Source organism: Melanotaenia boesemani, chromosome 3 (genome assembly GCF_017639745.1).
Source record: "Melanotaenia boesemani isolate fMelBoe1 chromosome 3, fMelBoe1.pri, whole genome shotgun sequence".
In the NCBI taxonomy this organism is placed as follows: Eukaryota; Metazoa; Chordata; class Actinopteri; order Atheriniformes; family Melanotaeniidae; genus Melanotaenia; species Melanotaenia boesemani.
In genome coordinates, this window is record NC_055684.1 from 2901509 (window position 1) to 2924108 (window position 22600).

Consider the following 22600-nt stretch of genomic DNA (forward strand, 5'->3'; position numbering starts at 1 on the left):
CGAAGTCAATGAGGAAATAAGACATTTTTTATAATAAGCTATACAAATTTTCAGCAGATGATTGTCAAGTATTTTTAGATTAAATTAGAGAATGCAGAAAAAAAAATGATGAGGATTTTAGGCAACATATGGAGGGTAACCTTAGAATTGAAGAGCTAGATTTAGCAATAGGGAGGATGGCAAAAGGAAAGTCACCAGGAATGGATGGGAATTTTATATCTATTTTTGGAATGATATCAGAGTACTGCACTATAATGCCTTCTTGGAACGCTGAAAAGGGGTGTTATCACCTTAATTCCAAAACCCAAAAGGATAAAATGTTTCTGGATAATTGGAGACTCATCGCCTTATTATGCAATGACTACAAGTTGTTAGCACAGATTTACTCCAATAGTTTGCATATGGGATTAATTAAAAATAGTGGATGAGTGCCAATCAGCCTTTGTGAAGGGTAGAAACATACATAACAATATTAGACTGATCCTTGACCTGCTCATAGGGTGTATCTCACAACAGACAGTTATGTGTTGTTTCTAGAATTCTTTGAGATGATTAAACATCCTTTTTGTTAAAAATGTTACAATTCTTGGACTTTGAAAGTAAATTTTGTAACATCGTTGAAATGCTCTGTACTGATATCAGTAGCTTAGTCTCTCTGAACCCAGGAATGACTCCTTGATTTAAAGTGCAAGGTGGAATTTGTCAAAGTTGCCCTGTTCCCCAAAGCTTTTCACTTGGGCAACACAACTGTTAGCAAAAAATTCCAGCAACATACAAGGAATAACAATTTTTAACAAAGACTTTAAAATAAGTCAATTTGCCAATGACACCTCCATCCTTCTAAAAGATAAATAAGTGGTTGAGAAAACCCTCAGTACTATCTCAATCTTCTCTAAAGCATAAAAAAGATGGGAATTACTCCTGATTCATACAAGCCCTGACTCCTCTGTTGCTTCAATTAGAGTTGAGTCTGTAGTTAAATATCTCGGGTTGAACAATATCTAAGAACGGAAAAGAGACGGAATAAGGACTCAGAGTGGCCATGGTTTTCCACAAAAGAAAAAAAAATAATAATCATGAGATATGTCCCTTATTCCAGAAAGACAAGGTCTCTGTCCCAAATGTGGTATCTTACTGGAATAACTTTATTCCTAATCTGAATCGGGAAAAAAATCTGGTGTCTTCCTTCTAAATACTTTGTTGTAAACAGGGTTAAGGAAGTGTCCTTGAAAATCATTCATCGCTTTTATCCCAGCAAGCTATTCCTACAAAGATATAAGAAGGATATTAATGTTATTTGCTCTTTTTGTGATCACTCTGAAGAAGATTTACATTCTTCCTTTTCTGGTCCTGTGCCTTCTCCTGCATCTTCTGGCAGAACATTTGTACATTTAGTTCCCATAATTGACCTTCATTTCACTCTTACATATGAAGATGTGTTGTTTGGTTCCTTTTCCTATAACTCTGACCAAACCAAATCTGACCAATATTATATAATTAATTTAATTCTGATTCTTGCTAAATACCACATCCATAAATGTAAATTCTCAAATCAAAAACCCTTACTCTTAAATTTTACAAAAGAACTCAAACAATACCTCACGACAATAAAACATTAAAAAAATAGGAAAAAACCATTGACTTATGTCATGCTGTTTGACATCTGTTGGAAGATTTATATCCCTTTGTACTTGGCCCCTTGCTATTATTGCTATTATTACTACTGCTTTAATCAATATTCTTGTTCTCGCTCCTATGTTGTTAGTGTAACGGAGCCACCTTGTGGAAATTCAGTTCAGGCTGAATTTGGTCCAAAAAACTCTTTGCATTTGACATGTATTCTGTCCTCTTGTACTTCCACGTAATCTTTTAGGTGTGTACGTGTGTTTACTTTTGAAAGGACATTATTCTATACAGGCATCTTATAAAGTAGCAAACAGGTCCATCAATAACATACATTTTTTAATCAAACTTGTTTTATTATTGTTATCAGTAATACACACAGATCAATACAGCATATCTCAAATATAAGAAATTTCAAATACAGCAGCAATATCACAAAAGAAAGAAAAAAAGAGACGGATTAAGAACTGGCGTGGCCATGGTTACTGCCTGTAACTGCCTGGAAATTCAGCTTTTTTTTCTCCCAAACTTTTTATTAACAACTTCAAAAAGGTACATGAGTAATGGATATCAAGGCTAAATCTTTAGCTGGGTACACATTGTGTAAAGTTTTAAAGGTAACTTCCTTAACTTTATTGTTTAAGCAAATTTTCCATGCATTTAACCAAATCTGGTTCTAGTTCAAGTTTCTAAACAATGATGACCAATAAGATCTCCCAGCAAGCAGAGTAATTTTCTTTAGAGATGATCTTATCAATTTATTAGAACAATTGTTTTTGGTGACATCAACATCCCCAATCAGTATGCTTCTGTGAAGTAGATCAATGGTTGAAAATCAGCTGTTGTCCCTTTGAAAAGTTGCAACATACTGGTCGGCAAAGCATCAAACACCACAGCATATTCCTTAGGGGTTACAGGAAGGTTAAACATGGATGGACATTTACACTATGTCAAAGACTTTAATTAGCATTCAAGAGCTGTTTTACAAGTATATCATTTTCTACTCAGTTCTTAAAGTATAGTCACTCATTTCTGTAAAGAATGTTCCTATTGTTCCCTATATAACATGACATTGGAGAGAAATTATGCTTGTATGCAAGTTTTTATGCCAGGAAAGCTTGTTGATGAAAACCAGAGTTTTAAAGGTAACTTTTCAATTTTGTCATTTGTGATATTTGAATGAAAACTGAAGTCCACCCACTATATTAAAAACATGTTTGGGAAAAGTGTTCCAAATAGTATCTTTCGCCTTTAATAAACTGGTTAATCATTTCACCTTAAAGGACTTATTCATCATCTCAAAACTTAACACATCCAATCCACCATATTTTTTGGCATTACATAAGATATCCTTTTTAGGCAATGGCTTTTATGTTTCCATATAAAATCAAATAGGATTTTGTCCAAATCTTTGGATATATCTTTGGGCATTTCTAATGATAAAGACGTATATACAGATCTGGAGATTCTTTCAGCCTTTGACAATAATACTCTACCATTTAAGGAAAGGTCTCTCATCAGCCACATTTGAATTTTTTTAATTATTTGATTAATAACAGGGTTAAAATTGGCTAAGCTACGTGATTTTCTATCTTTTTCTATGATCACGCCTAAGTATGTAACTTTATTTTTAATATGTTTATCGTTAACTTCTGTCAGATTGGATTCTTTGAGAGGAAATAGAACAGATTTGTTTAAATTGATTTTTAATCCTGACACTGAGGAAAATCCCTGGATACGATCAACTACATTACCAACCTTGTGTATATTAGATATACAAAATTGCAGCGCGTTAGCCAGATGTGACAATTTAAATTCTTTCTCCAATGCCGAGATACCTCTAAACGGCCACTTTTAATATGAACATCCAAGATTTGTGTGACCAGAATAAAAATGGGCTACAAGGACAGTCTTGTCTAATTCCACGGTTAATCGCAAATCTCTGAGTTGTACCAGGTGCCAGTTTAATAGAGCTGTTGCATCCCTGATATAAAGGTGGTAATGTCAGAAAGAGAGTTGGACCCAAGGAAGAGAGTTGTCCAGCTAGGTAAGTTTAAAAAGTTTATTTGTGTGGCTTGAACGAAGCTGAAGATGGTTAAAGTTCACGGATCCAGGCGGTGTGGTGAGCGGGCAGACAGGTTCTGGTGGAGGCAGCTTTGGATCTCAGGCAGGGAATCTTTAAGGAGAGCAGGAAGGTTAGGGACATGAAGAGCTAACAAGAACATGAATTTACTTGAAGCCAGTGTACCACATAATGTAGCAACGACCCAGCGTTGAATGAAGATCAGCCTGGAGCTTATAAGCAGGTGAGGTGCAGTAAGTCTGATTGCACTCAGCTGTGCTGCTTAACCACAGGACATGCCTCCTGTACACACACCACGGGAAGACAGCACAATCCACACAAGGGAAAGGGGAGGAGGAACACACAACAGAGCTCGGGGATTCGTGACAGCACTACCCCCTTTCGAGGGGAGCCCCCCCGGCGACCCAATGAGATGAGGCCATCATCCTGGATGAAGGACCGGGAAACCCAGAACTGTTCTTCAGGACCATAACCCGTCCAGTCCACCGGGTATTGCAGGCCCCGACCACGGACCGCCAACAAACTGCAAACAGAGAAGGCAGAATGACCACCACCCACAACCCCGGGGGCTGGAAGGAGGGTCCAAAGGACTGAAGGAAACAAACAATGGATGGACCTTCATAGAAGCCGGCAACTGAAGTTTGACCACGGTGGGATTTATGAGCTCCAAACTCTCAAAGGGTCTGAGATACCTGGGAGACAATTTTCGAGATTCAGTCCGCAAGGGAATGTTCTTAGACGACAACCAGACTTTCTGACCTGGAGTGTATGTCGGGGCCGGGGTCCTGCGCCGGTCTGCCATTTGTCTGTTTCTCTCAGCTGTTTGAAGAAGCTCAGCCTGGCTCATTTCTCAAACACTCAACAGTTGCACTGAAAGGTCAAAACAGATCTACAATGCAGAAAACATCCCAGATGTGAAATGACGTGCTGCACCTCAGGCTTAAATACGTACAATTCACTGAGCCCACAATAACAAGACAGTGATACATCTGCTAGTTAAACTCTCAGTTTCTGCTACATTGCTGGATACATGACGAGTAGATGGACTGAATCAAATGGTATTTGTTGGCGATGTGGAAAGAGCTCCATGGATGTGTTTTAAAAATGAGTTTAGGTTAGGATCTTTCCTTGGGCAGCCATTCTGGATACAACTGATTTTCATTCTGTCCATCTATAAGCTGTGTGTTTCAAGGAAATGCCAAATTAGGTTTTTCACCTCCATCAATATTCACTGTCCACATTTTGGACAGGTGAACATTTAACTTGCAGCAAGTTACAAACCCAGGTCAGTTTGAAAAGCTTGTCCACAGCAGACATCAGGCCATTGTCTAAAGCAGTGGTTTCCAACCTTTTTTCCTCAGGGACCCCCTTCATGCATTTACTAAAATGCTGTGGACCCCCTGCTCCACCCTGTGCTGAGAACATGCTTGGTTTTAGGCTTTTGAAAGTGAGATTCTCACCATAAATCATGTATTCTGGTTGAGTCCTGTCCTTTGATAAAGCCAAAGTTAAATGAATAACATATAACCCTACTTTTTTCCTTAAAATAGAGACAGTTTGTGGACATTAATCACAATGGCTCTAATGTTCAAAGCTTCAGGGACCCCCTTGCACTTTGCGGACCCCAGGTTGGAAACCACTGGTTTAAAGCACTTGTGATGACCATGATTGTTACGTATGGACTCCAGGAACACAAAGGAAGGTTTCACAGGTTTATTCTGGAACAGCTATTACTGATGACAAACATACAGTTTCCAATGCAGCGGTGAGGAATCTAGCAGGGGAGTGAGTCCAGGGTACGTGGTCATGGTCCGACAGGGAGGGACTGTGGTGCTGGAGTACATAAGGACTAGTGAGACAATGAGGAACAGGTGTGACAGGTTGGGTGGATTGGAGAGCTGGGATCAGGGACAGGTGTGGAGAATCAGGGGAGTGCTGGAGGACTGGCAGGACAGACTGCAACAAGGATCACCTCCTCAGATCACAAATGTATATCAGCTGGGGTTGCTGGGTCATGAATGACGCTGCAGGATTACAGCAAAGTGATGTCATCCTCGTTCCAGCTTAAAGACAGGAGAGCAAAAAATAGGCATTTTCGTAAAGTGATTCTGAAGTGGGGCTGAAACATATTCTTTTCCGAGTAAATGCAATTCAAACTTAACTGACTACTTACTGCCACAAAATCCAGAAAATCCAATTCTGTGTTACTGCAGATCTCAGACAGCATTGGCTGGCAGGAGCAGGTTTATCAACAGCACATGGACAATTCTTTTTTTCATCTGACAATGAAAAAACATGTAACTTTAAATGGGCACAGCAGATTAAATGTCAGTCTATTTTAACAGATGTAAATCTTTGCAATTAGGTTTAAGGATATTGGAAAATAGGTCATGAAATAATGCACTAGCAGGAAAACAAGCAAACTTACCAAACTGGGCATGTCCAAAAACTGCAGTTTAGTTTCTAGGAATCCAGTTGAAGACTGGATCATAGTAATGTACCTGAGGATTAAAAAAAATCAGTGATCAATAATTCTGTCTTGTTTAGTTGTATAGGGGTCACAACCAAACATATTTGACTATTGCTCACCAATTAGGTATTGAAATAAAATTTGATCTGTGATCCTTGGCTATAGTGTTGTGACTTATTTGAAGAAGAAATGTTTTAAACTAGTTTTGATAAATAAATATTTCCTAATTTATGGAGAAGTTAAATGTTTTAAAGGGATGGAGTAATTAATTTCAACATGATTCATTAGTAAAGAATTTATTTTTTATTAACAGACAAGTTAAATATGCTCTAATTCTTGTTAATTATGATGCTGCAGCTAGCATACCGAATTGGAAAGAAGGATCTTATTGTAAATATCCTACGTGTCATAGGTCCTGAATCTCACTCATGTAAAGAAATCCTCTAATGTCAAGACACTGAGATATTTCTACGATGAATGTGAAATTCAGATCAGGAACCTGGAGTCAGTGGGAGTAGTATAAAAACATGCTCACACGCTATAAATCTGCATGTATCTTACTGCGTGTCCAGCTTCACTACAAATATACAAGCAAGGAACAAACGTCTGCTTCTTTGTTTGCAGCCACCCAGTCTGAGAGACGCACTTTCACGAGTGGAGAGAAAGCTGACGGATCAACATGGGCTGCTCAATCCCACTTGGCAAGCAACACACCTGGCTCACAACAACAGCATCTCAATCAGGTGTGTTGCCCAAGGGAAACCTTTCTAAAAAATGTTAAAAATCTGCAGGAACCTGGCCCTGGAAGAGCAGGACGGAGGACCTCTACTTTACTGCTGTTTCCAAACAGTAGAAAAAGATGGTGAGTGCACATAGAGTATAAAAACGCCTGTCTAGGCCTGGCTCTCTCGCTTATGGCCATACCTCCCTGAACACGCCCGATCTCGTCTGATCTCGGAAGCTAAGCATGGTCAGGCCTGGTCAGTACTTGGGTGGGAGACCGCCTGGGAATACCAGGTGCTGTAAGCATTTGCACCCATCTCTACAAACTGAGGAGAGCGCAGCTGTTCCAACAAACAATTAAACACTACACTTATCTTTAAATTGATTCATTCATCATTCATAATACACAAACAAAGTACAAACAGTCAGCCTTTCTTTCATGTCAACCAACTAGGAAATCTACTTGGACTAATAGGGAGGAAAATTCCTGAGCTCAGTTAAAAAGCTTACAGTTCACAATAGATCAAACAGTGACATCACACAGTAGCTGGTGCAAAGAACATACACAGATCAAAAGGTGACATCACACAGATGAATATGACATAAAGGTGGAACAAAGATCAATGAGCACACACAAAAAAATAAAAATGAAAAAAAAAAAATCGCAGACTAATGTGGTACCGTAGAGATGGCACAAAGATCATACGCTGATCAAACTATGACATCACAAAGATACTTTCACATCAAAAAAGGTGCCACAAAGATCATACACAGATGAGTATGACATCATAAAGGCGAAACCAAGATGCAAGTGTGAAATCACACTGTAAAAAAAAATGTAATTTTACAGGAAATGTTCTGTAAATTTTAACAGATTTTTCCTGTATTTCAATAAAACAATAGAATGCTAGCAGATTTACAGATATTTTCAGTAATTTTAGATTTTATATTTAAAATTACAGTTAATCAACCATAATGTAAGATTACATTAATATTATGTTTTTTAATGACGATTTATTGTATTTGTACATCTTTACCTGTACTTTTACATAAAGATTCTGTATTTTTTTTACAGGTTTATTACCATTTTCCATAAGACAATGTAAAAACTGTAAATTAACAGATGTTGCAGTAATTTAAAGACGTACCTTTAGAATTACAAGTAATTAACCATAATATGATATTACATTTTTATTATGTTTTTAAAAGGTAATTCAACATATTTTTCATATTCAAATGTAATTTTACATAAAATGTGATGTAATTTCACAGATCTTTCCTAATAATAATAAAAATGAAGAAATATGTAAAATTCCAGAAATCTTCGGGGTTTTCGACAAAATTACAGGTCATTACGTATGCATCATTAAGGTAATTTTATGTATTTTTAGAGGCAATAAGTAGTATTTTTACAGACAAAAAAGTAATTTACTACACATTACTGTATAAAGACCATTCAAAACGTATCAATTTACAAAAAGTGCACTTTACGTAATGTCATTTTACATAAACAATTAATTCTTACATGTATTTTTACATACATGTATTTTTAATAACATAAAATGCCTGTAGATTTGGAGATATTGGGAGAATTTAAATTGTTACCTGGTATTGTTAGTACATTCCAATGTAATGTTGCATTTTTTTTTACAGGTTCATTACCGTTTTCAATAAGACATTACATGTATTAGAAGATATTAGCAGTAGTTTTAAGATTTACCCATAAAAGAGACCATAATATATTTTTACATTATTAATATATTATCATAGTCAATTTAACATGTTCATATTCAAATTTTCATTACAGAAATAAGCAGTCATTCAAAGTGTTGCCTTAAAGTTTTAGGGAATTAATCGTGTTTTTTTGAAGGGTAAACATACATAATAGTAATTGACTGAAAACGACTGTAAAAAAAATATGTATTTTCCAAAAAGTATGAGATTACTTTTGAAGCCGCCATTACTGGTGAAAACCTTAAGATTTAACATACAAGTTTCCTTTTTTCTTCATAAATCTGGACTTGTCGCTGGAAAGTATTTGAAAAACCCTCTTGGTCTTGGATTTTTTTATTCTATGTTGTCATGTGAGCCTATAGGGACTTGACAGGACACTAATAAAAAATTCTTCATTCATTAATTCTGAGAGCACTTGCCGTTTTTACACTGAGCACCAAGCCTCCAATCTGCCCGTCCTTTTCGCGGCTCAGTCCGTGGTTTTAGACAGAAGGTGGCAAATTGGAGCCCTGTTTTGGTCCGCCGATTTGCCGCCTCAGAGGGAACACTTATTTCCGCCTCCACTGCTGAATGGATGACCTGCACTGTTGTGTGACCCACAGCCGAGGAGTTTTAAAACCAGGAAACATCAGGACAGGAGATGATCATGGTGCAAACTAACGGTTGCTACTTTCAAATTAAAAGCCCCCCGCTAAGAACTCTGATAAGGTGCAATTTCAAGTATTTCCCCATTTTTCATCACCCTGTGCTCCTTCTAAGTTACAGTACTGGGCATTGCTCTCCCTCTTTGAGAGGAGTTCACTTACACAAAGGAACACAGGGAGAACATACAAACTCCACAGAGAAGGCCCTTTAGCCAACCCCACCCAGGCTGTGGATGCTGATGATGTGGAGGAGCAAACACACCCCAGCACCCATAGCGTCCCCGGCAGGAATTGAACCCAGGACCTTCTAGCTGTGAGGTGAGCTGCACTACTGTGCCACCGTGTTTCTTCAGAAGATATCATCTGCAACAACAGAACAGGAAAAATGAGACAAGCTGCACTTTTATAGCATTTTTATTATTAAATCTGAAATAACTTTAACATCATACAGCAGGTGTTATTTTTTCTTGTCTGACATATTGTGCATATTAAAAATGCTGAAACAGCAGAACTGACCATTTCTGCTGAGAACAGTGCACTCGTGGAAAAAGATATTAAAACTCTGAATCTCTAGATGAAATTCTGCTCACACTTTTGAAACAATTTCTTGATTCCCATCCTTACCTATTGACCTATTCTACATATTTAAAAACACTGAAAAATTTGAACTATGTAGATTTCCACTGAGAACAGTGGACTTGTGGAAAAAGAAGGCGAAACTCCGAATCTCTACATGATGTTCTGCTCACACTGGCTGTGTGACTGCTCTCACCCCAACATGACGCTGTAATAAAAACAGAGACTTTCAGCAATGCAGACACGGCACTGAACACTATGAGGGGCTGTATAGGCCACAATATATTCACACACTCATACATACATACATACATACATTCTTACTCTCAAATAGATATATTCTTGGATGAGAACTGGAACTAAAAACCCCTCCCATGCATGTCTCATTCTGCACACACTAGTTCGTAGTGGGGGAAAAGACTGATGCGTTCACGTTTCCTATTCTGCATCCAGAGGTTGTGGCTTTATTGTGGACAGTAGTGACAAAATCAGGAGGGCTTCACAGCGGGAGCAGAGGAAATAAAGGATGAATGAACAGCTTTAATTAACAGCTGATCGAGGTGGTGAGAAAGTACAAAAATGTTTCAAACACAAGGTACATAAAGATGCAGATTCTGCCACGTGCACCGTCTTGCAGTGTCACTGACCAATTTTCACGTAAAATAAAAAATAACCAGGTCAACTGGCTCGTTGCACATAGACAAGCCCCCCCGCAGTAATCCCCGCCCCGTCTCGCATGCAGCTTCTCGCGGAGTATGACATGCCCTGCCAAGAAAGAACTTTTTTCTCGCTCTTGCGGCCTTGAGAACAAGAACAAATTTCTCGCTTCTTATGGAGTATGTAACAAGCTTAAGAATAAATGTATGTGAGAGTGAGAATGTATGTATGAGAGTTAGAATATATGTATGTGAGAATATATGTGTGTCAGAGTAAGAATATATATGTGGGAGTGAGAATATATGTATGTGAGAAAAGATTATATGTATGTGAGAGTAAGAATGTATGCATGTATGAGTGTGAGAATATATTATGGCCTATACGGCCCCTCATAGAACACACTGTCTACACACAACACCTTTAATACATGCAAAGTGACCATAAGCAACTTGCCCATTAAGTACTCCATTCAAACTCTGCAATGCGGTTGATAAGGCTCAGCACTTTGGGGTTCACTGCAACATTCTTCTTCTTTTCCTGGCGCTCTACTTTGGAGCCCTTGTCAGGATTGATCTTAAAGATGCACCTGGACAAATAGGAGTGGTAAAAAATACAAACACTGTTAGAAAGCAACACAATATTAACTAAAAATTCACAACAATCTAATCAATCTCAAATAAAAGATACACAGGATGTTTGGGGGCTAACAGGTATTGGTTGCCGGGAGGGGAAAAAAAGAGGGACAGATCAATAGAAAGACAGACATTTTTGTTAAACATGATGATGTGAAACAACCTTGCTGTTGCTTATGTAGCTGGTGAAGACATTATTTTGCCACCAAAACTCTATCCTCAGTGTTGTTTTTGTTGTTTCATAGAAGTAAACATGTTCGAGATAGAAGTAAGATGTTCGAGGTGTCACTAAAGTAACAAATATTGCCAACAAACTCACTTTTACACTTGAAGTGCATTGTTGCACAAAAAGCTAGTTTTCTCAGCTTTTTCGTAAAAAAAAAAAAAAAAGCATTTTTGCTTGAACTACCCCAAGTTCTACTGCAGATTACTGAAGAACGGAAAAAACTAGAAACAGTTTTTTCTGATGAAAGAAGAGAGTCTAAGCTCTCATTTGGTAGTTTCGGTGTTTACATAGAAGTAGCACATAATGATCTGTGGCTCTTCAAAAATATGTGAAAGTGTTCAAACACTGGTGATATGGAGCGCTCTGCTCTGGAAAAGGCTGGCAGTGAGTGTTATTTTGGTCCACTATTGGTAGACCTCTACTTTAAACAGATGATCTCCCTTTATTCTTATAAAATCACAGCTCATCATTAGGGCATATGACTATCATTACATTAATGTTTTACAATAAATCTATCTATTGATTATATTTTCTTATGGGATGTGTGCCTTATTTCAGCTGCAGCATGGTGGTGTCTGATGAAGCATAAAATTAAACAAAAGAAAAGTCAGCTCCCTTTAATATCTTATAAGAACAACAGTTATAGTGCTTCAATCAGTCTCTGATGTATCGAGACCGACACAATCTTACACTATACAGACAAAAAAGATCAGTGAAAAAGTGATTGTTTGCCAAAAATGATCTAAATCTCATTTATTTGACCAGCTGCTCTGATTATAATCAGTCTGGTCCCTTTTGACTCTTTTATATTATTTAACATGGTTTTTAATACGTTTTTCTCAATCAATCATTTTTTTAGGCTCAGTATTTGCGTATCAGGGAGCCTCTTAGATCCATGCACCAAGATTCCCAGGATCTTCTGGTCATGACATCAGCCCAGTAAGCTGATAAACTAAAATATTGATTTCTTAGGGGTCCTTTTTAGGCAGCTAAAACATGTTACTACTGAGCCCATCCACAGAATTACATTGCTGAGTGTTAATGCAAGCATAGGTGCATGTTACTGCACACTGTGGTCATACTAACAGCTACCAACTGACTATGCATTATGTAGCTCATATAACCCCTGTTCAAAAGATCCTAACTATCCCTTTAACCTACAGAGGAGTTATATTACGAATACATGTGTATGTGTGTATGAATATTCAAGAACATTTACCTCTGAAGAAACTCCATTGTGGCCCCGAGTTCCACTGGGTAGCGCATATTGAAGATGTAAAAACACATGAACATGCAAACCAGTGCGTCAGTGAAGCTCTTCAAGTTATCCATAATCACCTCCTGGTCCGCTGCCACCATGAAAGTTGTTGCAGACAATGGACTCTCTCCTGTGAAAAAAAAAAAAAAAAAGAGTCATAAGTAAATCCATCCATTTAAACGTTTCTATTTTCATGCAGAGCACACACATTCTATTGCCTCTCACTTACCACGTACAACAATGCATGGGGTGGGTGGCAGGTGTTCGGTCTCAACCTCCACAGCGATGCATGTTCTGTCGACCATGTGGAACATTCTTGCAAGATCCTCTTTGAAGTGTGAAAGTAGCATCAATACCGCCCCACAGGGTCCGCCTCCAGCTTGGATCTCTGCTCTCTGTTTTGCAGCTACACTTGATTTTTCCAGTGGACGAGACTGAAAATATTCAAGGACTCTGGCCAATTTTGTGGCCATGGCCTCCTCAAATCTCTCATTGATGTGGACACCAGTCAAGAGTTTGAAGTGTGCCTTCATGCCAACAAGTGAGAAGAGGAGAGGCCATTCTTCAGTAAGGACCCGGGTGTCCTTACCAGAAATAATGTCATTTCTCTGAGATATGAAGGTGTCTGAGATCAATTGTTCTACTTGTCTTTCATTCCTCTCATTTTCTATAAACATTTTTCGCATGTCTTTTTTCTTCTTCATCTGTGCTTCCACATTCACAGGTCCAGATTCCCACGTAATACAGCCATAGGAGTCTTTCCGTTGCTTCTTCTTCCTGGTACAGTGCTGATGTCATCTGGGACAATCCTCTTCTTACCCAGCATCTCACTTCTCTTGTAGTTATCAACTTGCACTGAAGTTGTTTTGTTAGAGAATCATATCCGCTTTCAACAACTTCACCTTCTATGATGTCTTTCAAAGAGCTTGGATATTCTAGGACCATCTTCTGTGCGATTTCACTCAAGTGCTTCTTCGCTGGTGACTTGCAAGTGGCAATAATTTCAGCTGTAATAATGCGAATCACTTCCCTCCTTTCCGTAGCTGTGGGCCGTTCCTGATTGGCTAATTTCTTCCTTACAACAGCTGGCAGCATGTTCCAAGGGACTTGAAAATTGTAGTGCCAGTCACTGACCAGTTGTCTAGTGGGACTAGAGCATTCACTACCAGATGAAGGGGAGAAGCATCCTCCAGGCGAGGTTTGAAATGGTGTTTCTTGAGTTTGAGGTGTACCAGGGCTTCTAAAGGTGCTTTGAGAAGTAGAGGGTATGCCGGGGCTTGAAGTGATCCTGAGTGTTTCTGTTTGGGGTGTTTGTGGTGCGCCTGGGCTCCCAAATGAACTTTGAGAAGAAGAGGGTATTGGGCTTGGGCAGGGTGTGCTTGTAAAACCCTCCTCCATGTTTGAGCAGCTTGAAGCTGAATCACTCCTAGCTGAGAAGATGTCTAAAAAGCACAAAAACATACATAATAATTAATAGTAGACACACAGTGGCACTGGTGGCAATATGCTCATATTACAGATTGAACCTCACTTACTTTTAACATGTGCAATAAGCTTCCTTGCTTGAATGGGTCTGAGCACACCTGCAAGGTCATTTAACTGGACAAGCTTCATATCATCAACAGTTTCCACCCCAAGGTCTTGGAGGACATCGATAATGGGTTGCAGTGTAGCTGGCGTGCTACACATTGGTAGAGCTTCTTTAACTAGAGTGGCTATGTCATCCATGTCTAAAAGGGGGGAATAAATGATGATTAAAATGAAAACAGATCTACAGATCCAAAACACTATGCTTCAGCACTGATGCAAAGCATATCACTTGCTGGTTCCCCAACTTTATGAAGCCCATACTCTGGCATGTAAAATGATGTGTGTGGTGTCACAAGAAAATACACATCTTTGTTTTCTGTCATCAGTATGAGCTCAAGTTGACCAAATTCCACAGATTCAGAATTTTTAAGGCATAGAAAGGAGCCCTTTCTATAGAAAGTTCCCCGAAAGAGCACTTCTGTGGATACAAATTCAGGTGTGACCAAGCTCTCTTCAACAGCATGGCGTACCTTACTGCTGTACAACTCAGCATGGTAAGGGGTAGAATCTTTCACTTGAATTGCAGGAGGAAAGAAGGAGCTGGAGTTCATGTAGGACTACAGTAACTGGTGGTTGTTCGCAAGAGATTTACAAACATGCTTAAAGTTTTGTGTCCTCCTCACACATCGTTTAAAATATGAATGCTTGCTCTCAAACCTCATTGTCCACAGGCGAATGAGTGGGCCAAGCTTCATGATCAGTGATGGGTAGTGGAGGAGATAGTGGTGCTTTGGTTTAAGTTTTTCTGAGGGAAAGAGATGCTTCCTTGTTTCAAGATATTCATGTATGTGGACCTGAAGGAAACTGACTTGGCCAGCAGATATCTTGGGTGCACAGACCAACTCAACCACTTCTTTTAGCATTATAACTAGCTGCCAGACCTGGTCCTGGGTGTCTTTGATTTTGTCCCCAATAATGATGGGAAGAAGTCTCAGCAAACACCAATTCTCAGCTGCCTGCCCACCAATCTTAATACCACGTTCACTGACTTCCGAAGGAGCGGAGCTAGCATCAGAACCCAGGTACTTGAACTGTTTGATATGCCGGTTGAGCTGCTGGTAAGTCATCCATTTCTTTACCTTCACAAAGTACTGAATGTAAATGGATAGGTCATAGGCAACTACTCCGTCAAATATGTCATGGCCTATGCATGGCGGAAGGCCTGGCTGACACACATGAAAATACTTAAGACCATTGAAAAGAGAGTCAAACTTTACTCCATTTACAGTTGATGTCTCATTGTCTTGTAGTAGCTGCACTGCCTCTTTGTAACTCTCAACAGTTCTTTCTGGAAACTTGACATTCAACTTGTCCATTTCCTCTCTGGGTATCAAGCAGTACCTACAACAGTGAGAGGAGGAACTGAAATTTTCAGTAAAACCTCCAATGCAGTGGGATCCCAAATTGTCACCAACAATGCACAAGACTGTTGCTTGTACAGTATGACCTGAAGAAGTGACAAGCCCATTATCCTCCAGCTCTCTCAAGTCTGAAAGCATTTTTGAAAACACTCTTTCATGTCCAAAGTATTTGAAATCTTGCTCTGTGCACAAAAGTAAGAGCTGCAGCTGATCAACACTTGACCGATAGAATGGCTCAAAGTTTGCAAGTGTAAAGTACACCCCTACTATCTTGTGCTTTTTCTTTGCTGAACCAAGAGGGTTGACTACCTCAAAAGCATCCTGGTATAAAATTAGCTTTAAATTTATACCTGGTTGCATACACAGAGCATTTGTCTTGAACACCGATCCATCACACACATCAGTCAACACCCCAGGAGGAGGGACATTTTGACACTTCACACATTCTTGCCATACAACGGGGTCTTTTAGCATAGCTTTCAGGGTTTCTTTGAGAGGGATGTACTGTACATACCTGTCAGTTCTGTTGTCATCTGTCCCGAGATGAATAGATTGTGGGTGCACGTAGCTGAAGTTTTTGAGGAAAAACTGCTTCCTGGAATATTCTGTGGAGAGAGGTGTACTGCATGAAGAATGCAAATCCGTCAAACTACTCAGAGCTTCATCAACGTCAGAGTCAGAGAGATTTGTTCTGGCTTTAAGTACCTCTTTGAATTGCTTTTTTGTGTGCTGACTGCAAATATCATGCAAGGCATTTATCTCTTCAACAATCATCTGTATAGTGGATGAAGGAATGAGGTATTTTGCATGCAGTTTCATGTAAAACATACAGAGATTTTTTGTGTACAAGTCCGTCAAATCAATATCATCTGGCATATCCACAGATTCAGTAACAGTTCCAGCTGTGCCACTCTCCATCACATCAGATGCTGCACTACCCACTTCTACAGAACATGCAGCAGATACTTCACCTGCTGCTGCATGTTTGTGGGTCCTGGATATATGTGAAGTTAATGAAGACCTTACTTTGAATATTTTGCCACATTTAGCAAATGGACAAATTACCAACTCACTTTTGGAAAGGTGGGATCTGAGATGTGCAAGAAGGTCTTTAAGATCTATGCACTGTTTCTGACAACTTGTGTTCTCACATGTATATGGTCCTTGCATAATTTCCAATTCTGGCACAGAAGGATTCTTATGGTGTCTATAACAATGCGTTTTAAAAGCACTGTACTTGAAAAACACACGTTTGCAGTCAGCAACACAACATGGGAACTGGCCATTAGCTTCATGTCTATGTAGTATTTGGTGATCTACATAACCTTTGACTGATTTTAAGGAAAGGCTACAGAAGCGGCATGAAAAGACCTTTGACATTTTACATTACACCAACAACTGTGTATGCGTCAAATATAATTTACATGCAGACACCACGAGTAGCCGCGCTGTTTTTAGCTAGTTTGAATTGATGCTAACCTTAAAGTTACTGACCAGCACAAAGTGTGCGTGGTAAAACCAGTGTTTCAATATTTACTCAGTCACCAAACATACAATTCCACATGATAATAAGCTGCAAGGTTTTACGTTACCCACCGTTTTCGCCACGCTGAGCATGCACAAAGTCGACTCGACACGTCCGTCCGTTCTTGCTGAAGCAGCTGAAGTTCATGAAGAGTTTGCCTCGCGACTTTACCTGAAGACTGCGCTGCATGGGTGGGGGAGGGGCAGTTGCGCTCAGTCCTTTCAAAACTAAACCAGATTCACGAAGTGTCACCAGATCAAAATTTCAGCTTTAAACAAGTATTATTTCAAACGTTTTATCAAGTATTTAGAATGTGTATATTGTTTTACTGATGAGAGGGGAAAAAATAATGAGATTGTCTGTTAAATCTGCCTAAATCCATTTATAAAGTATTTAATGTTTGTTTTCAACATCTGCATTATAGTTATGATTCATCAATATTTCTTTGAAATGGCTGGTTTATTTATTCAAGTTAAGGTGATCCAGAAATAGCAGTAAAAACAATGGTCAGACAAATTCATTCTTCTCACAGTTATGCATCAGGCCCATTGTTGACCACATCTTACTGGAAAGGTTTGAAAGGTGGGTTGGCTTGTCAGTTCTAAATTGGTTCAGAACCTACCTTCATGATTGCATGATTTTACAACTAAACAAATACATAACAGAAATACTCATCTTTGATGCACAGGTTCAGAGACAGAAAATTGCAGCTCATCTCATAATATCTCATATCTAATCATATCTAATATCTCATCATATCTCATCTCTAATCATATCCCATCATATCTCATCATATCTCATAATATATCATCATATCTCACCATATCCCATATCTCATCATATCTCATAATATATCATCATATCTCACCATATCCCATATCTCATCATATCTCATAATATCTCATCATATCTCACCATATCTCATATCTCATCATATCTCATCATATCTCATAATATCTCATCATATCTCACCATATCTCATATCTCATCATATCTCATAATATATCATCATATCTCACCATATCTCATATTTCATCATATCTCATAATATCTCATATCTCATCTTATCTCATCATATCTCGTATCTCATATCTCATATATCATATCTCATATCTCCTCATATCTAATATCTCCTCATATCTCATATCTCATATCTCTCTCTCTCTCTCTCTCTCTCTCTCTTTTTCTCTCTCTCTCAAGACAGCACAACTGAAGCAAGGAATAAGTGTTGGACAGCAATCTAAATTTCAGAAGTCATATCATCCACATTAAAAGATCATCTTTCTATCATCAAAAAAATATTTCCAAATTGAGGGGTTTTCTGTCAAAATCAGACTCAGAAAAATAAATCCATGAATGTATAACAATACATTCAATTCATTATGTATATATAGTATTGTTCTTAAATCTTTGCACTGGTTACCTGTTACCAGTACACAAATCGATTTAAAAATAGTATTCATGGTTTACAAAGCACTACATGGCCTTGCACCTCAGTACATGATAAATATGCTCATCACTTACACCCCAGCAGGAACACTTTGGTCAGCAAGCAGTGGCAACTTACTAATTCCTTGCACCATATGTCCCATGAAAATGGAACACCTTGCCTGACACAGACATGCCACATTAGTAGCCATCTTTAGAATCAAGCCATCTTTTCTCAACAACATTCTGTGTGTGTGTGCATGTGTCCATATGTGGTTGTGTGAGTGGGTGCAGTGAGTAGGTGTGTTAGTAAGTGTGTATGTACTGAAGATGACATGATTGTTTTTATCATGTTGCCTGAAATGCGCTTTATAAATAAAGCTGAATTAAAGTGAATCGGGTAGTGATGATTGTCGTTTTTAAAAAGTGTGTTCTAAGAAAAAAGTTTGGGAAACACTGATTTAGTCTATCAAAATATTATCCCTAACTATGAAAGATGATTTAGCCATGCGGACTAAAATATTTGACCACTTTGTATCCTCTTCTGTAGTTGGGCCCAGCTTATTTAAAGTCTATTAGGCTTCATTTAATGTGACAATTTGGCTTTCTTTTTAACAGCCACCATTTAACAGCTAGCAACATCTTCTACAGAGAGCAAGAACACAGCAAGAACACAGCAGCATCCATCATCTCCTTCAGGAGATGCACATTCTACTTTACATTATTTTCTTTTCACACCAGTCACCACCTCACCCCAAACCCACCTTGGCAGCTTACAAAATAATATCACGTTAATACAAATGCATATATTCACAGCAATTCCTCCACACATTGATCTACATGGAGCTATTGGATGGTTCAAAATACTCTTATTTTAAAACATCCTGTCAGGTGATATGTTCATCAAGTCTACACATCTCTTTCACCTACATACAAGATGATCACTCTGGTTTGTGAAACAAAATGTGACAAACTGTGAACAAAGTTAAGGTGTCTGAATACTTTATCTGAGCCACTGACACTGACTGTATCTATCTATCTATCTATCTATCTATCTAGATAGATAGATATATATATTCACATGAAGAATGAATGAAGACTTTAGTGAATGAATACTATCAGGCAGATTCAAATTTAAAAGTTTGCGCCTTTTTCATTTTGCTTTGTCCCGCCCATAACGAACAACCTCCGCGCCCGAATAAACCAATAATTAGCCAGATGTTTGAGGAGTGACAGAAGGTTAGGATTAGTGTTGTCCAATCAGGTTCGCTGTTGGCATGTTATGACTCGTCGTGAAATGTGACTATGGTGAAGACTTGTCCTTGCGGACCCATGATCTCCAAGGATGTAGACTGCAGCCGACCTTTCTTTGGTTACAGCCCCAGCGGACATGCAAACGCGAGCCAGAGAGCTTGTGATGAGAGGGAAACCCCGTCGGAGCGCCGGTAGCCGGAGAGGATGGCTGAGACGAGTGGAGGAAGTGTTGCTAGGGCGGTTGGTGGCACCTGGACTGGGAATGGTCAGGAGTATGCAAGAGAAAGCGATGGTCCTGGAAGTGAATGCGAGGGGATGGAGGAGGAAATGAGCGGGAGATATGGACCATGGAGTACAGCAAGGAAAAAACGTAAACTAAAATCTAGAGGTAGAACATCTTACACAGATGAGGACGGAGAATGTGATGTAGTGATAAGGAGCGATCCCGAGTACAAAGTGTTTGTGAAATTGGTCCAGGAGGGAGCTACTTTTGATGACTGGGGCCCAGTTCGACTGACTAAAGCACTGCATAAGGAGTTTGGGGAGGTAAGGAATGCTAAAAAGCTGAGGAATGGGAGTCTGATGATTACATGTAAAGATGAAGAACAACAAAGAAAAGCAACCGGTGTCACTAAAATAAATAATAATAAAGTTAAATGTTCAATGGTCTTTGACAAGAAGCTTGTAAGGGGAGTAATCTCGGGAATCCCTCTGAGGGAATCAGTAGATGTCATTAAGGAAAGCATAAGTAATGCGAAGGTAAAGGAAGCGAAACGACTGAAAACGAAGTGGGATGGTGCTATTACTGACAGCTTATCAATTGTCTTAACGTTTGACGAAATTAAGCTACCTGACAGAGTATTCATAGGCTACATGAGTTATGAGGTCAAGATGTATATTCCACCTCCACTTCGGTGTTTTAACTGTCAAAAGTTTGGCCATGTAGCTGCGGTGTGTAAAGGAAAACAAAGGTGCAGTAAATGCAGCGGAGAACATAAATATGGGCAATGTGACAAGGATGCAAAGCTAAAATGTATTAACTGTGGTGGTGAACACAGTTCAGCATACAGAGGTTGTGAAGTGAGTAAGAGAATGCAGGAAGTGCAGCGGCTGAAAGTGACTCAAGGGCTATCATATGCAGAAGCAACTAAGAAGGTTAAAAGGGCAGTGGTGGCACCGGCCCTGGCTAGTAGTGAAAATAGACAAGAAGCAGTTACGTGTACAAAGTGTGACCAAATTAAAGAGGACACATTGATCATGTCTAAAAATAATTTTATCTTGTTTATGGCAGAGGTCATCAATTGCTCGGCACAAACTCCAAGTCGAACGGATAGAATTAAAATCATAGTTAGATCTGCTGAGAAATTCCTGGACGTTAAAGGTTTAATGTGGGAGTCAGTCAGAGACACCCTAAGTGAAGAGGTTCAACCATCTCAAGCATGTGGTGGGCCGGCATAATGGTTTTCATAATTTTGCAATGGAATGCGAGAAGCTTGGTAGCAAATGGACAGGAGTTTAAGAGATACATAGATAGTCTCAATGTTAAACCACATGTCATCTGTATACAAGAGACCTGGCTGATTCCCAAATTAGACTTTGTTATTAAAGGATATACCTCTATCAGGAGGGACAGGGACACTGGGAAAGGTGGGGGAATTATAACGTTTATACAAAAAGGCATTCAACATAGAGAAATTAAAAGAGGGACTGATCTAGAATACACCCGAATAGAGGTTTGGGCTAATAAAGGCAATATTGAAATAATAAACTTCTACAACCCATGTAGACAACTTGAATTAAGCCAGCTGGCGGAGATGTGTCGGGACACAAAGGGGAGAGTGGTATGGTGTGGTGATTTTAACGCTCATAGTACATTGTGGGGGGAGAGAAATGATGCTAATGGGGATCTGATCCTAGAGTTCATGGATGAGGAAGGTTTGGTCTGCTTGAATGATGGCTCTAGTACTAGGCTTGATGCTGCTAGGGGTACAGAATCGGCAATAGACCTCACTTTGTCTACTATACATTTAGCAGGCGACTGTGAATGGGAAGTTTTAGGGGGCGATACTATTGGTAGTGATCACTACCCTATTAGAATTCAAGTGGGGATACAAGCTGTGACTGAGCATGAAGTTGGACATGGGAGATGGCTGTTACAGAAAGCAGATTGGGACAAGTTCAGAAAGCTTAGTGATGGAATGCTGTCAGGGGTAGATACCACTAAAGATATTGAAAATCTATGTAGAAATATTGGTGGTGCTATAATCGCTGCTGCAAGCTTAGCCATACCTAAATCTAAGCCAAGGACCTTGGGCAAATTAGTTCCATGGTGGTCAAGTGAGTGTAAAAATGCGATAAAAGTCAGGAACAAAGCTTTTAGAGTCCTGAAAAGAACACACAACTTCCAAAATCTGATTAAATATAAGAAAGCCCAAGCATTACTAAGGAAGACAATAAGAGAGGCAAAGAAGAGCTGCTGGAGAAAGTTCTGTGACTCCATAGGCAGCACTACACCAATAGAGAGAGTTTGGGGTATGATAAAGAAAATGAAAGGGAGTGGGAGAGAATATGGCTACCCGGTGATGATGGATGGACAAAATGCAGTTACCAGCAGTGTGGGTAAAGCAGGACTGATAGCTGAGACACTAGGTAGGGTGCATAGCACTGAAAACCTCAACCAGACTGAAGTTAAAGCTAGAGCAGAAACGATTGAAGACCATAAGCATGCTTTTGAAAGTACAGAAGAGGTAGGAGGAGAACTGAATGACCTGTTTACAATCACTGAACTCAACGGTGCACTAAGAAAGCTAGGTAAA

At 39.2% G+C, this 22600-nt stretch overlaps 1 protein-coding gene, 1 long non-coding RNA gene and 1 other non-coding gene across 3 annotated transcripts; 1 reads left to right on the forward strand and 2 right to left on the reverse strand.

Annotated features, from left to right (window-relative positions):
- Positions 1-7086: 7086 nt before the first annotated feature.
- LOC121637580 lies at positions 7087-7205 on the forward strand. The gene has a single exon (XR_006009891.1). It is a non-coding gene; the product is annotated as a 5S ribosomal RNA (ribosomal RNA).
- A 3834-nt stretch (positions 7206-11039) lies between these two features.
- Positions 11040-12891, reverse strand: LOC121637473. Its single transcript, XR_006009851.1, has 3 exons — positions 12856-12891; positions 12588-12756; positions 11040-11096 (listed from the first exon to the last, which is right to left on the reverse strand). It is a non-coding gene; the product is annotated as an uncharacterized LOC121637473 (long non-coding RNA).
- A 453-nt stretch (positions 12892-13344) lies between these two features.
- On the reverse strand, positions 13345-17260 carry LOC121636375. The gene is made up of 5 exons (XM_041979844.1): positions 17174-17260; positions 16092-16182; positions 14162-14356; positions 13859-14068; positions 13345-13481 (listed from the first exon to the last, which is right to left on the reverse strand). The coding sequence occupies exons 1-5, from the start codon at positions 17192-17194 to the stop codon at positions 13345-13347; spliced, it is 654 nt and encodes a 217-aa protein (XP_041835778.1). The 5' UTR covers positions 17195-17260.
- Between the last annotated feature and the right edge of the window lie 5340 nt (positions 17261-22600).